Source organism: Triticum aestivum, chromosome 4B, assembly GCF_018294505.1.
Source record: "Triticum aestivum cultivar Chinese Spring chromosome 4B, IWGSC CS RefSeq v2.1, whole genome shotgun sequence".
Lineage (NCBI taxonomy): Eukaryota > Viridiplantae > Streptophyta > Magnoliopsida > Poales > Poaceae > Triticum > Triticum aestivum.
In genome coordinates, this window is record NC_057804.1 from 535,996,173 (window position 1) to 536,009,936 (window position 13,764).

Below are 13,764 nucleotides of genomic sequence, written 5' to 3' on the forward strand. Positions count from 1 at the left end.
ACCAGTGGACGACGTATTTGGTGGAGCGGTGCTTCATCATACACATTGATGGTGACAGATCTCGATGGCATGGCGCCCCGGAGATTAGGCGTCTGATGTGTGATGATGGACTCGCGCAGGAGGGTGATGTTGACTGACATCGTGGTGGCGTCGATGACAGCTAGACCGGACAATGTCGATGCAGCAGTACAGCTCTGAAGATGGATTGGTGGCAGGTGGCGGCGGTAGTCTCTGAGTGTGCGCCGAACCGATGGGTGCCCCGTACCTGGCAGGCGTCCTGATTGGGGCCTCGGGTCTTAGATGTTAGGTTTGGCTGCGAGTTCTGTTTGGCATTAGGCCCAGACTATCAGCATCCCTTCATCAAGTAGATAGGAGTAGCAACAGATATTGCCTAGACGGTGGTTTTAGTCTTACTGTTGTATATTACTTTGTAAGGTCTTATGTGAATAATTATAAAGTGATGCATGCATCGTCCAGATGCAGAGACCGGGGGTCTTTCTTCTTTTCTAAGAAAACATATATGATATTGTCGAAAACTTGAGTGTTGCGGGGCAGTCCAAAGAGCTACAGGACGTGCTGCAAAGCGAATATGCCAGAGCTTGCCATACTTAGAGAGAGCCATGGAGGTTAGATGAGTCGCGTGTTAAATCATGTAAACCAATCTTAAACCAAACTGCATCTGCAAGCTTGCATCTAAGAATGATGTGGCAGATAGACAGTCATATTGCATATGAACATTGATTTTATGTAACAAATTAAGTGCGGTAATAGCAAACCATTACAAGTAATAGGATATACATGCATGAGCAAACGTGCGGAAGTTGTTCCGGTACCATTGCTTTCATTTCCCTACAACATCACTTGCTATAGATGTCTCGATATTCCTTGTTCTAGTGCCTAGTAATGGTCAGCCTTTTAACATTAAATCAATTATCCATAGAACTCAATAACTTGCTTGGTCCATTAATTACTTTGATCCATGGTCCACGGAGCAGTGGGACATGGCATCAGCTGATTTACTCAACCTAAGTCACTCACTCGTCACTTTGTATGCCACTTCAAATTGGAGAAGGACTTTGTGATTATGAAAAGATGCTACCAATATGCTACTTATGCGGAAAAGGAAAACCATCACTCGGCGGCGAAATTCTAAGGCAATGCAAATTTCATGTGAATATGGTGTTGTGTCTGTTTTGGTTGCCTGCATAGCCATTGCATGACTACACACATTGTTGGTTGCTCATGCATATTGACACGGGAAGCCGAAAGAATCGGATATATTGGCCGCGAGAAAAGGTTGATGGATTGGTATAAATGATCCATCTTTTAGCCAGTTTAGCATAGTTAGCAGCACCGGGAAGCTATCATTGTGTTAATATTGGTTCAGAAGAGATTGATGGGAACAAAATATAATGTGATGTTGGAGAAAACTGATATCATAGTGTATACGTCCAGAATTGATTTCAAGAGTTGTGCTGATTTGATGATCATGAAATGGACAGTAAGACAACAAAGTGGAGAATGCAAGAAAATTATCAGTGGTTATTACATAGCTGTCAATATGCATCTGATTGTGTTTGTATAAAATAGTCTATGTTTTATGTTAGTCGGGATTTTGTGACATCTTGATTTCAGCAAGAAATCAGGAAAAATGTATGGCTTGAAGTCTTGATTGGGTTGGAACCATCAATGCTTTCCCCTCTACTTCCTTCAAATGAGTATCAGTTCACTCTACTGTTTTTTTGTTGTTGAGAAAATCAGTTCACTGTACTGTTTATTTTAAGAAGATTGAAGGGGTCCCTATAGTGTAATAACTAGATGATACCCCGTGCGTTCCTGTGGGATCTCTCAGTCATAAGTACATGATAACATATAAATCGAATAACTTTGTTTGCATAGTAGATATATGATCTTATGACAAAAAAATGCTATGGATAATTATGAAGATTGAAAATTGTGAATTACGCATTCAGAATATAACATAAGTAATCTCATATGACTTACATAAATATTAGTAAATGTAAGCGCACTAAGAACAGGGATATTCCGGATGGGGACGCTATGAGTGGAAATGTACAAATTTTCATGTTGAGATATTATGGGTACTTCAGATCTGCAAAGAATGAATGTTATTGTAGACATCAAAAGGAAGTCAATCTTCATCTGTGTGTACTTTAGATCTGCAAAGAATGTAAACTAAACACTAATATTGGCCACTGTAGTAGCTTGCTATGCTTCATAGTGAGTGATGGAGCTACAATGTCAACAATAAGTACAAAATAAATCATGCCAACGAAGCAAAAGAGTACAAATTCATTTTCTCTTTTCCCCCCGAAGCAAGTTCTAATTCCTTGTCTTGAAAATCCGGGCTGAATAGGGAATGAGAATTTATACATAAATAAGCACCAAGATACAAATTATCAAGTTGCAACTGGAAGTTGTTTGCCACAAATATATTAAACTTGAAAAATTATAAGTTGCATTAAGCAAATGAAAATAATAATGACAATTTATATGGTTTAGGATCTCAAACATGAAGCCCATCGTAAATGATTTATATTGAACCTTCTTTAGTCCTCTAGAAACAAATTTCTAGTGATCATAGTCCTTAACATATTGAATCTTTGGTCCTCTAGATTAAGACCTGGAGAATAGGCATATCTGAATTTGTATTTCAGATAATGAAAAATGGGCACAAATAAAATGGAGTCGGGCAATCAGATAGTATAAAAAAATTTACGCAATTTCTGCTGATTTGAGCTGTGTCGCTTAACTTCCCATATATCGTGCTCATCGTCTTCATGATCCTTTATTGGTGTACCAAAGGAAGTTTATCCCAACAATATGGTAGGGTAACATGATACTAACTGATGTTCAAAGGAGCCATATCTATTTATATGTGATGAAAAAGTATTTACCGAAAATAGCATCATGTCTTGATTCATAAAATAGATACTTGAGCAGAAGGACATGTAGATCAATGACCCAGCAAAGCTTAGTGAACAGAGAGTCAGAGATGAGCAGCAACTGCAAGAAAATATAAAATCGAAGCGTTGTAACTTAAACTAAGTATACAATATAAAATAGACAACATGTATTGTTGATGATATGTCAAATATATCTACCTTGCTCGAGAAAGCAACAAAATGATTTATGTCATCTCATACATTCGCTTGTACTTTGTTTCAACATCTGAAAACCGCTTTCTATATCTTCTGCATGCTGCAAGGCAATATAAAAAAGGTCAAATGCTAGACAATGTGAACTCATCGTTATGGTTTATATTAAACCTTCTTTGGTCCTCTTAAAACAAACTTCTCATGATCGTAGTCCTGAACATATTGAATCTTTCCGTATAACTGAATATTGTATTTCATACTTTATTCTTCTCAATTCCTATGAAGTGCACAAATGACAGTACATGGTCCAGCAATGATAACAGATCCACACCTTTGAAAATCAAGGAAAATGACCCTTCCGTATCATTACCAAACCCCATTGAAAATAGAAGCCTACAGTATATACGTTTGAAGAAAAATATCCCACAGGACCATGTCTATATGTTGCATCTATAACAGTTAACGTAAGATCAACTTGTAGCCTAATTGTCGACTTGTCGTACAGCTTACCTCAAAAGGATGGATGCGTAGGGGCAGTTACAGCAATCGATCCACCTCCTTTCCTAGGTACTCCTCCACAAAGGCTGGATAGCAAGGATTGGAAACGCATAAAACCCCTGAACGCAATGCGTTGTCAGCAGATTTGGTCTGAAGAGACCTCTACCGGCGGGCAGAGCACCCACGGGAGAGGCATCCACCTGAACAGCTCGGCGGAAGAGCGGACGCACAGTTCACAGCCGGGTCGCCCGGGCGCTTCTCGCGGAGTGGCTCGCCGAGGCCACATGTGGCAGCGTCGACGGGGGCCGGGGTACTGTCGATGGGGTCTGGGCGACGTCACCGAGATTGTGTGGTCGACTCCCCAGGGTCAGAGCGGATGGGGAGCGGAGCACCGCGACGGGGCTACTGCCTCGCTCGCCGGGGGTGGCTCAGTAATCTCGCATGGCAGCATCGCTGCGTTCACCTGGGCACTCTCAATCGAGGACGGTCGGCATAATGGATGGAGGCTGGTGGTGGATTTTTAAGATTTGGGTGACTCGTCGGTTGCTAAACAATAATTATGAAGCAGGAAGGTCAAGCAGAGAACTTACCTGAGTGGAACTTGGCATAGCTTTAAAGTTTTCATTGTCTACGTAGTGTAGTGCTGATGTAGCGGCAGCTCATAGTCAGGCCCTCCTGTAAGCCAGAAACCGAATGCTGATGTGGAAGAGCCGCTGAGGTGGATAGCTTGCATGCGAAGAGAAATAAGATACTGGGGATCAACTATTTAGGGATTATAGATTAGAGACCAAAATCTGAGTCCACTAAACTTGAATTTGCATGGTGAAATTGGACGCTCCTGATTAGGTCCAACAACAGCAACAAACAATTCTAACAGACTATTAAGGCATTAACAGCAAAACTCGACTACAGATGATAATAATTATCCAGGTAGTACCATGAGCCCCCTGAACGCATGCTTTTCACACGCTGGCACTCCACTAATCCTCCTTAAAGATCTAAGCATGTTGTACTAAACTCGCTTGCTTTCCTGGCAGCATGCATGGTGCGCCTATACTACTTTTCTCCGATCATGCATCCGTTTTGCCGCTTTGCCAACAAGAATCACACAACTCTCGCCGGAGCCGTGCCTTCAAAGCCAATAATGGCAAGCTTAGCTAGGACCATCATCATCATAATCATCATGATCGTAACCGCTAAAGCTCACGAGAAACATTTCCCAGCCGATCGAATCCATCGTATCACATTACCACGCCGGTCGTGGGCGAGCGGCGTGCCGACTGCGGCCACCAAATCTTCCACTTAGCAGCAATCAGTCCGCCCACCGCCGAACGAGATCACCTAACCTGGTAAATGTAGCCTTAATTAGCTGGTAAATCAGTGAATGATTGATTATACTCCAGGGGTAAAAGGTAATTTCTTCTAGTTTACTCCATCCTTGTGCAGTTGAAATTTTGATACAGAGGAAGTAGTTTTTTTTTACAAAGTCTTACTATGATTTAGTAGTTTCAGCTTTGATCCATGTGCTCCTATCAGATTCTTCTTCAGTTAAGCTGGCCCATACAGTCATTGCCATACACCTACCAACACACTGATCTAATCCAGGAGGCACAAGTGCAAGATGGGGCCAAAGTTGGGCACCACACAGATCACCACAGAATATTTCAGGCCTCTTTGTGGAGGCCCTCCCTTGCCTTCGAAGCCAAGATCCCATCATCGAAACGGAACGAAATACACAACCAACAAACGGGAGCAACACATGCGGTTCACAGCCATCATCACATTTCACAATCACCCTCCGAAACGCCCCACTAAAACCCCACTTACGCGCGCAGACAAAACCCAACCCAACGCACGCCACACTGACACACGCCACCACCACGCTCTGTTAGCTCGGCACCACTCCCCGTTCGACACCGCCACCCAGCTCCACCGGGACACGATCCATCGACAACGACAATGAGGAGTAGCGGTCCTCTCGTTGGTTTGTTCGTGGTGCTCGTGGTCGTCGGCGGCGGGGCGGCGGCCGGGGCGCCCGGGAGGTGCACGACGTCGACGCCGGTGAAGGCGTACGCCAAGTGCATCGCGCTGCCGACGCAGGGCGCGACGCTGGCGTGGACGTACGACGCACGCAACGCCACGCTGGACGCGGCCTTCACGGGGTCCTTCATCTCGCCGTCGGGCTGGGTGGCGTGGGGCGTCAACCAGGACGCGCCGGCCATGGCCGGGGCGCGCGTGATCGCCGCCTTCTCCGACCCGTCCACGGGCGCGCTGCTTGCGCTCCCCTTCGTGCTCTCCGCCGACGTCAAGCTCCAGGCCAAGCCCCTCGTGTCCCGCCCGCTCGACATCCCACTGCTCGCCTCCTCGGCGTCCCTCATCGCGCCGGCCCGCACCGTCCGCGACGGCGCGTCCGTGACCATCGCCGCCACCATACGCCTCTCCCCGAACCGCACCAGGGTCCACTTCGTGTGGAACCGGGGCCTCTACGTGCAGGGCTACTCCCCGACCATCCACCCCACCGACGCCTCCGACCTGGCGTCGCACGCCACCGTCGACATCCTCACCACGGCCACGGAGTCCTCCCCCATCGCGTCCGCCAGGCTGCAGTGGGCGCACGGATCCCTCAACGCGCTCTCCTGGGGCCTCCTGCTCCCCGTGGGCGCGGCGCTGGCGCGGTACCTCCGGCCCTGCGCGTCGGCAGGCCCGGCGTGGTTCTACGGGCACGCGGCGGTGCAGGCGACGGGGTACGCGCTGGGGGCGGCCGGGTTCGCGCTGGGGATCGCGATGGGGGCGGCGTCGCCCGGGGTGACGTACAAGCTGCACCGCGGGCTGGGCATCGCAGCGGCGACGGCGGGGAGCCTGCAGACGCTGGCGGTGTTCTTCCGGCCCAAGACGACGAACCGGTACCGCAAGTACTGGAAGTCGTACCACCACCTGGTGGGGTACGGGTGCGTGGTGGTTGGGGTGGTGAACGTGTTCCAGGGCTTCGAGGTCATGGGGCTCGGCGCCTCCTACTGGAAGCTCGGGTACTGCATGGCGCTGGCGACGCTCGTCGGCGGCTGCGTGGCGCTGGAGGTGAACGCCTGGGTGGTGTTCTGCCGGCGGCAGCACGAGGAGAAGCTCATGCGGCGGGAGGTCGAGGACGTCGTCGTCAAGGACAGGGCCGCCGCCTTCTAGCTAGCGCACCTTGATCGCCGCCGTTGCTCTGTTTTACAGCTCCGCCGCGGGCTTGGGAGACACGGCCACGGAGTAATTGAATGGGTGCGGTCACTGGCAGGCCAGGCAGGCGCCACGTTGCCGGGGACAGGCAGTGCTTATTGGTTTGTCGGAAGGTGAGCGTGAATTCCTTCGCCGGCTGGTGTGTGCTCGTTGTACTACTGTATTTGTCACGCGGATGCCTTTCTCGTCCTAGTTCTTGATCTGTAGTTTTATACGATAGTACATAGAGGAATTCATGTACAAGTTGTTTCACTTTTTCAGTTTCTCAGTAAATTTTTGCAACTAGCCGATTCTTGGTAAACAAACCACGTCATGAACTGTGAACAAGGGTCTTCTTCAGTTCGTAGGATAGAAATATCATGAAAATAGAAAAATCACAACAAGTGAGATGACATATGTTTTAAATCCTATAGCAAAAAGACTCCTGCCTCGCTTTATATATAAATCAACATAATCAAATGGATAAATGATGATGAGAAGACCCCCTTACAGAGCAGATGAAAGGTAAACACACGAAAATAGGAGAATCCATGCCCTACCACAAAAGCGACCTAGACTATCGACTATGAAAGAAATACTCGTCTACAAGGGAAATCGTCGGCCCTCGTTGCGCCGCTCACACCAAGCTGTAATCGGAGAGGGCGTATTTGAAGGAAATATGTCATAGAGGCAATAATAAAGTTATTATTTATTTCCTTATATCATGATAAATGTTTATTATTCATGCTACAATTGTATTAACCGGAAACTTAGTACATGTGTGAATACATAGACAAAACCTATAGTCCCTAGTATGCCTCTACTTGACTAGCTCGTTAATCAAACATGGTTATGTTTTCTAACCATAGACATGTGTTTTCATTTGATGAACCGGATCACATCATTAGGAGAATGATGTGATGGACATGACCCATTCCGTTAGCTTAGCACTTGATCGTTTAGTATGTTGCTATTGCTTTCTTCATGACTTATACATGTTCCTATGACTATGAGATTATGCAACTCCCGTTTACCGGAGGAACACTTTGTGTGCTACCAAACGTCACAACATAACTGGGTGATTATAAAGGTGCTCTACAGGTGTCTCCAAAGGTACTTGTTGGGTTGACGTATTTCGAGATTAGGATTTGTCACTCCGATTGTCGGAGAGGTATCTCTGGGTCCACTCGATAATGCACATCACTATAAGCCTTGCAAGCAATATGACTAATGAGTTAGTTGCGGGATGATGCATTACGGAACGAGTAAAGAGACTTGCCGGTAACGAGATTGAACTAGGTATTGAGATACCGACGATCGAATCTCGGGCAAGTAACATACCGATGACAAAGAAAACAACGTATGTTGTTATGCGGTTTGACCGATAAAGATTTCGTAGAATATGTGGGAGCCAATATGAGCATCCAGGTTCCGCTATTGGTTATTGACCGGAGACGTGTCTCAGTCATGTCTACATAGTTCTCGAACACGTAGGGTCCGCACGCTTAAAGTTTGGTGACGATTTGTATTACGAGTTTATGTGTTTTGATGTACCGAAGGTAGTTCGGAGTCTCAGATGAGATCGGGGACATGACGAGGAGTCTCAAAATGGTCGAGACGTAAAGATCGATATATTGGACGACTATATTCAGACATCGGAAAGGTTCCAAGTAATTCGGTTATTTTTCGGGATACCGGGGAGTTACGGGAATACGAGGAAGTAATGGGCCTCATGGGCCAAGTGGTGGAAGAGAGGAGGCAGGGCGCGCGCCCCCCTATCCCAAACCGAATTGGACTAGGGGGCCGGCCCCCCTCTCCTCCTTTTCCTTCCTCACCTTCCTTCTCCTTCTCCTCCCCTTCCTTCCCCTCTCCTACTTGGATTAGGAAAGGAGGGAGTCCTACTCCCGGTGGGAGTAGGACTCCTCCCTAGCGCGCCTCCTCCAGGACGGCCGCCCCCTCCCCCTTGATCCTTTATATACGGGGGCAGGGGGGCACCTCTAGGCACAACAATTGATCTCTTGATCTCTTAGCCGTGTGCGGTGCCCCCCTCCATCATATTCCACCGCGATCATATCGTAGCGGTGCTTAGGCGAAGCTCTACGTCGGTAGCAACATCATCACCATCACCACGCCGTCGTGCTGAGGAAACTCTCCCTCAAAGCTCGGCTGGATCGGAGTTCGAGGGACGTCATCGAGCTGAACGTGTGCAGAACTCGGAGGTGTCGTGCGTTCGGCACTTGGATCGGTCGGATCGTGAAGACGTACGACTACATCAACCACGTTATCATAACGCTTCCGCTTTCGGTCTACGAGGGTACGTGGACACACTCTCCCCTCTCGTTGCTATGCATCACCATGATCATGTGTGTGCGTAGAATATTTTTTGAAATTACAATGTTCCCCAACAGTGGCATCCGAGCCAGGTTTTATGCGTAGATTTTATATGCACGAGTAGAACACAAGTGAGTTGTGGGCGATACAAGTCATACTGCTTACCAGCATGTCATACTTTGCTTCGGCGGTATTGTTGGATGAAGCGGTCCGGACCGACATTACGCGTACACTTTGCGAGACTGGTTCTACCGACGTGCTTTGCACATAGGTGGCTGGCGGGTGTCAGTTTCTCCAACTTTAGTTGAACCGAGTGTGGCTACGCCCGGTCCTTGAGAAGGTTAAAACAACACTAACTTAATGAACTATCCTTGTGGTCTTGATGCGTAGGTAAGAAGGGTTCTTGCTCAGCCCGTAGCAGTCATGTAAAACTTGCAACAACAAAGTAGAGGATGTCTAACTTGTTTTTGCATGGCATGTTGTGATGTGATATGGTCAAGATGTGATGCTATATTTTATTGTATGAGATGATCATGTTTTGTAACCAAGTTATCGGCAACTGGCAGGAGCCATATGGTTGTCGATTTATTGTATGCAATGCAAACGCCCTGTAATTAATTTACTTTATCACTAAGTGGTAGCTATAGTCGTAGAAGCAATAGTTGGCGAGACGACAACGATGCTACGATGAAGATCAAGGTGTCGCGTTGGTGACGATGGTGATCATGACGGTGCTTCGGAGATGGAGATCACAAGCACAAGTTGATGATGGCCATATCATATCACTTATATTGATTGCATGTGATGTTTATCCTTTATGCATCTTATCTTGCTTTGATTGACGGTAGCATTACAAGATGATCTCTCACTAAATTTCATGATAAAAGTGTTCTTCCTGAGACACCACGTGATGATCGGGTGTGATAAGCTCTACGTCCATCTACAATGGGTGCAGGCCAGTTTTGCACACGCAGAATACTCAGATTAAACTTGACGAGCCTAGCATATGCAGATATGGCCTCGGAACACTGAGACCGAAAGGTCGAGCATGAATCATATAGTAGATATGATCAACATAGTGATGTTCACCATTGAAAACTACTCCATTTCACGTGATGATCGGTTATGGTTTAGTTGATTTGGATCACGTTATCACTTAGATGATTAGAGAGATGTCTATCTAAGTGGGAGTTTTTAAGTAATATGATTAATTGAACTTTAATTTATCATGAACTTAGTCCTGGTAGTATTTTGCAAATTATGTTGTAGATCAATAGCTCGCGTTATAGCTTCCCTATGTTTTTTATATGTTCCTAGAGAAAAACTATGTCGAAAGATGTTAGTAGCAATGATGCGGAATTGGTCTGTGATTTGAGGTTTATCCTCATTGCTGCACAGAAGAATTATGTCTTTGATGCACCGCTAGGTGACGGGCCTATTGCAGGAGCAGATGCAAACGTTACGAACGTTTGGCTAGCTCAATATGATGACTACTTGATAGTTTTGTGCACCATGCTTTATGGCTTAGAACCGGGACTACAAAAACATTTTTGAAACGTCACGGAACATATGAGATGTTCCATGAGATGAAATAGGTATTTCAGACTCATGCCCGTGTCAAGAGGTATGAGACCTCTGAAAAATACTTCACCTAAAAGATGGAGGAGAATTGCTCAACTAGTGAGCATGTGCTCAGATTGTCTGGGTACTACAATCGCTTGAATCCACTGGGAGTTAATCTTTCAGATAAGATAGTGATTGACAGAGTTCTCTAGTCACCATCACCAAGTTACTGGAACTTCGTGATGAACTATAATGCAAGGGATGACGAAAATGATTCCCGAGCTCTTCGTGATGCTGAAATCGACGAAGGTAGAAATCAAGAAAAGAGCATCAAGTGTTGATGATTGATAAGACCACTAGTTTCAAGAAAAGGGCAAAGGGAAAGAAAGGGAACTTCAAGAAGAATGACAAGAAAGTTGTCACTCCCATGAAGAAGCCCAAAGTTGGACCAAAGCCTGAAACTAAGTGCTTCTACTACAAAAGAAATGGTCACTAGAAGCAGAAATGCCCTGAATATTTGGTGGATAAGAAGGATGGCAAAGTGAATAAGGGTAAGAAGCCCAAAGCTGGACCAAAGCCTGAAACTAAGTGCTTCTACTGCAAAGGAAATGCCCTGAATATTTGGTGGATAAGAAGGATGGCAAAGTGAACAAGGGTATATTTGATATACAGGTTATTGATGTGTACCTTACTAGTGTTTATAGTAGCCCCTGAGTATTTGATACTTGTTCGGTTGCTAAGATTAGTAACTCGAAACAGGAGTTACAGAATAAACAGAGACTAGTTCGGGGTGAAGTAACGATGTATGTTGGAAGTGGTTCCAAGATTGATATGATCATCATCGTACACTCCCTATATTTTCGAGATTAGTGTTGAACCTAAATAAATGTTATTTGGTGTTTGCGTTGAGCATAAATATGATTAGATCATGTTTATTGCGACACGATTATTCATCTAAGACAGAGAATAAATTGTTATTCTGTTTACATGAATAAAACCTTCTATGGTCATACACCCAATGTTGATGGTTTATTGAATCTTGATCATGGTGATACACATATTCATAATATTGATGCCAAAAGATGCAAAGTTGATAATGATAGTGCAACATATTTGTGGCACTGCCGTTTGGGTCATATCGGTGTAAAGCGCGTGAAGAAACTCCATAAAGATGGACTTTAGAAATCACTTGATTATGAATCATTTGATGCTTGCGAACCGTGCCTTATGGGCAAGATGACTAAAAACTCCGTTCTCCGGAACAATGGAATGAGCTACTGACTTGTTGGAAATAATACATGCCGATGTATGCAGTCCAATGAGTGTTGATGCTCATGGCGGGTATCGTTATTTTCTGACCTTCACAAGATGATTTGAGTAGATATGAGTATATCTACTTAATTAAACACAAGTCTGAAACATTTGAAAAGTTCAAAGAATTTCAGAGTGAAGTGGAGAATCATCGTAACAAGAAAATAAAGTTTCTACGATCTGATCGTGGAGGAGAATATTTGAGTTACGAGTTTGGCCTTCATATAAAACAATGTGGAATAGTTTCACAGTTCACACCACCTGGGACACTATAGCGTTATGGTGTGTCTGAACGTCGTAACTATACTTTATTGGATATTGTGCAATCTATGATGTCTCTTATTGGTTTACCATTATCGTTTTGGAGTTATGCATTAGAGATAGTTGCATTCACGTTAAATAGGGCACCATTGAAATCCGTTGAGACGACGCCTTATGAACTGTGGTTTGGCAAGAAACCAAAGTTGTCGTTCATTAAAAGTTTGGGGTTGCGATGCTTATGTGAAAAAGTTTCAACCTGATAAGCTCGAACCCAAATCGGAGAAGTGCGTCTTCATAGGATACCCAAAGGAGACTGTTGGGTACACCTTCTATCACAGATCCGAAAGCAAGATATTTGTTGTTAAAAATGGATCCTTTCTAGAGAAGGAGTTTCTCTCAAAAGAAGTGAATGGGAGGAAAGTAGAACTTGATGAGGTAATTGTACCTGCTTCCTTATTGGAAAGTGGTTCATCACATAAACCAGTTCCTGTGACGCCTACACCAATTAGTAAGGAAGATAATGATATTGATCATGAAACTTTAGATCAAGTTACTACCAAACCTCGTTGGTCAATCAGAGTACGATCCGCACCAGAGTGGTACGGTAATCCTATTCTGGAAGTCATGTTACTTGACTATGACGAACCTACGAACTATGAGGAAGCGATGATGAGCCCAGATTCCACGAAATGGCTTGAAGCCATGAAATCTGAGATAGGATCCATGTATGAGAACAAAGTGTGGACTTTGGTTGACTTGCCCGATGATCGGCAAGCCATCGAGAATAAATGGATCTTCAAGAGGAAGACGGACACTGATAGTAGTGTTACTATCTACAAAACTCGACTTGTTGCGAAAGGTTTTCGACAAGTTCAAGGTGTTGAATACGATGAGATTTTCTCACTCGTAACGATGCTTAAGTCTGTCCAAATCATGTTAAAAATTGCCACATTTTATGAAATCTGGCAAATGGATGTCAAAACTGCATTCCTTAAATGGATATTTCTTAAAGAAGTATCATATATGATACAACCAGAAGGTTTTGTCAATCCTAAAGGTGCTAACAAAATGTGCAAGCTCCAGCGATCCATCATGGACTGGTGCAAGCATCTCGGAGTTGGAATATACGCTTTGATAAGTTGATCAAAGCATATGGTTTTATACAGACTTTTGGAAAGGGCTGTATTTACAAGAAAGTGAGTGGGAGCACTACAACTTTTCTGATAAGTATATGTGAATGACATATTGTTGATCAGAAATGATGTACAATTTTCTGGAAAGCATAAAGGAGTGTTTGAAAGGAGTTTTTTCAAAGAAAGACCTTGGTGAAGCTGCTTACACATTGAGCATCAAGATCTATAGAGATAGATCAAGACGCTTGATATGATTTTTTCAATGAATACATACCTTGATAAGATTTTGAAGTAGTTCAAAATGGAACAGTCAAAAAGGAGTTCTTTCCTGTGTTACAAAGGTGTGAAGT

General features: G+C 44.8%; 1 protein-coding gene and 1 long non-coding RNA gene across 2 annotated transcripts; one reads left to right on the top strand and one right to left on the bottom strand.

Annotated features, from left to right (window-relative positions):
* Window positions 1–404: 404 nt before the first annotated feature.
* LOC123095135 (uncharacterized) lies at window positions 405–4,239 on the bottom strand. The gene is made up of 3 exons (XR_006446106.1): window positions 3,630–4,239; window positions 3,126–3,222; window positions 405–3,027 (listed from the first exon to the last, which is right to left on the bottom strand). It is a non-coding gene; the product is annotated as an uncharacterized lncRNA (long non-coding RNA).
* Window positions 4,240–5,406: 1,167 nt separating this feature from the next.
* LOC123093145 (cytochrome b561 and DOMON domain-containing protein At2g04850) lies at window positions 5,407–7,149 on the top strand. Its single transcript, XM_044515055.1, has one exon. The coding sequence runs from the start codon at window positions 5,577–5,579 to the stop codon at window positions 6,792–6,794; it is 1,218 nt and encodes a 405-aa protein (XP_044370990.1). The 5' UTR covers window positions 5,407–5,576; the 3' UTR covers window positions 6,795–7,149.
* The last annotated feature ends 6,615 nt before the right edge of the window (window positions 7,150–13,764 follow it).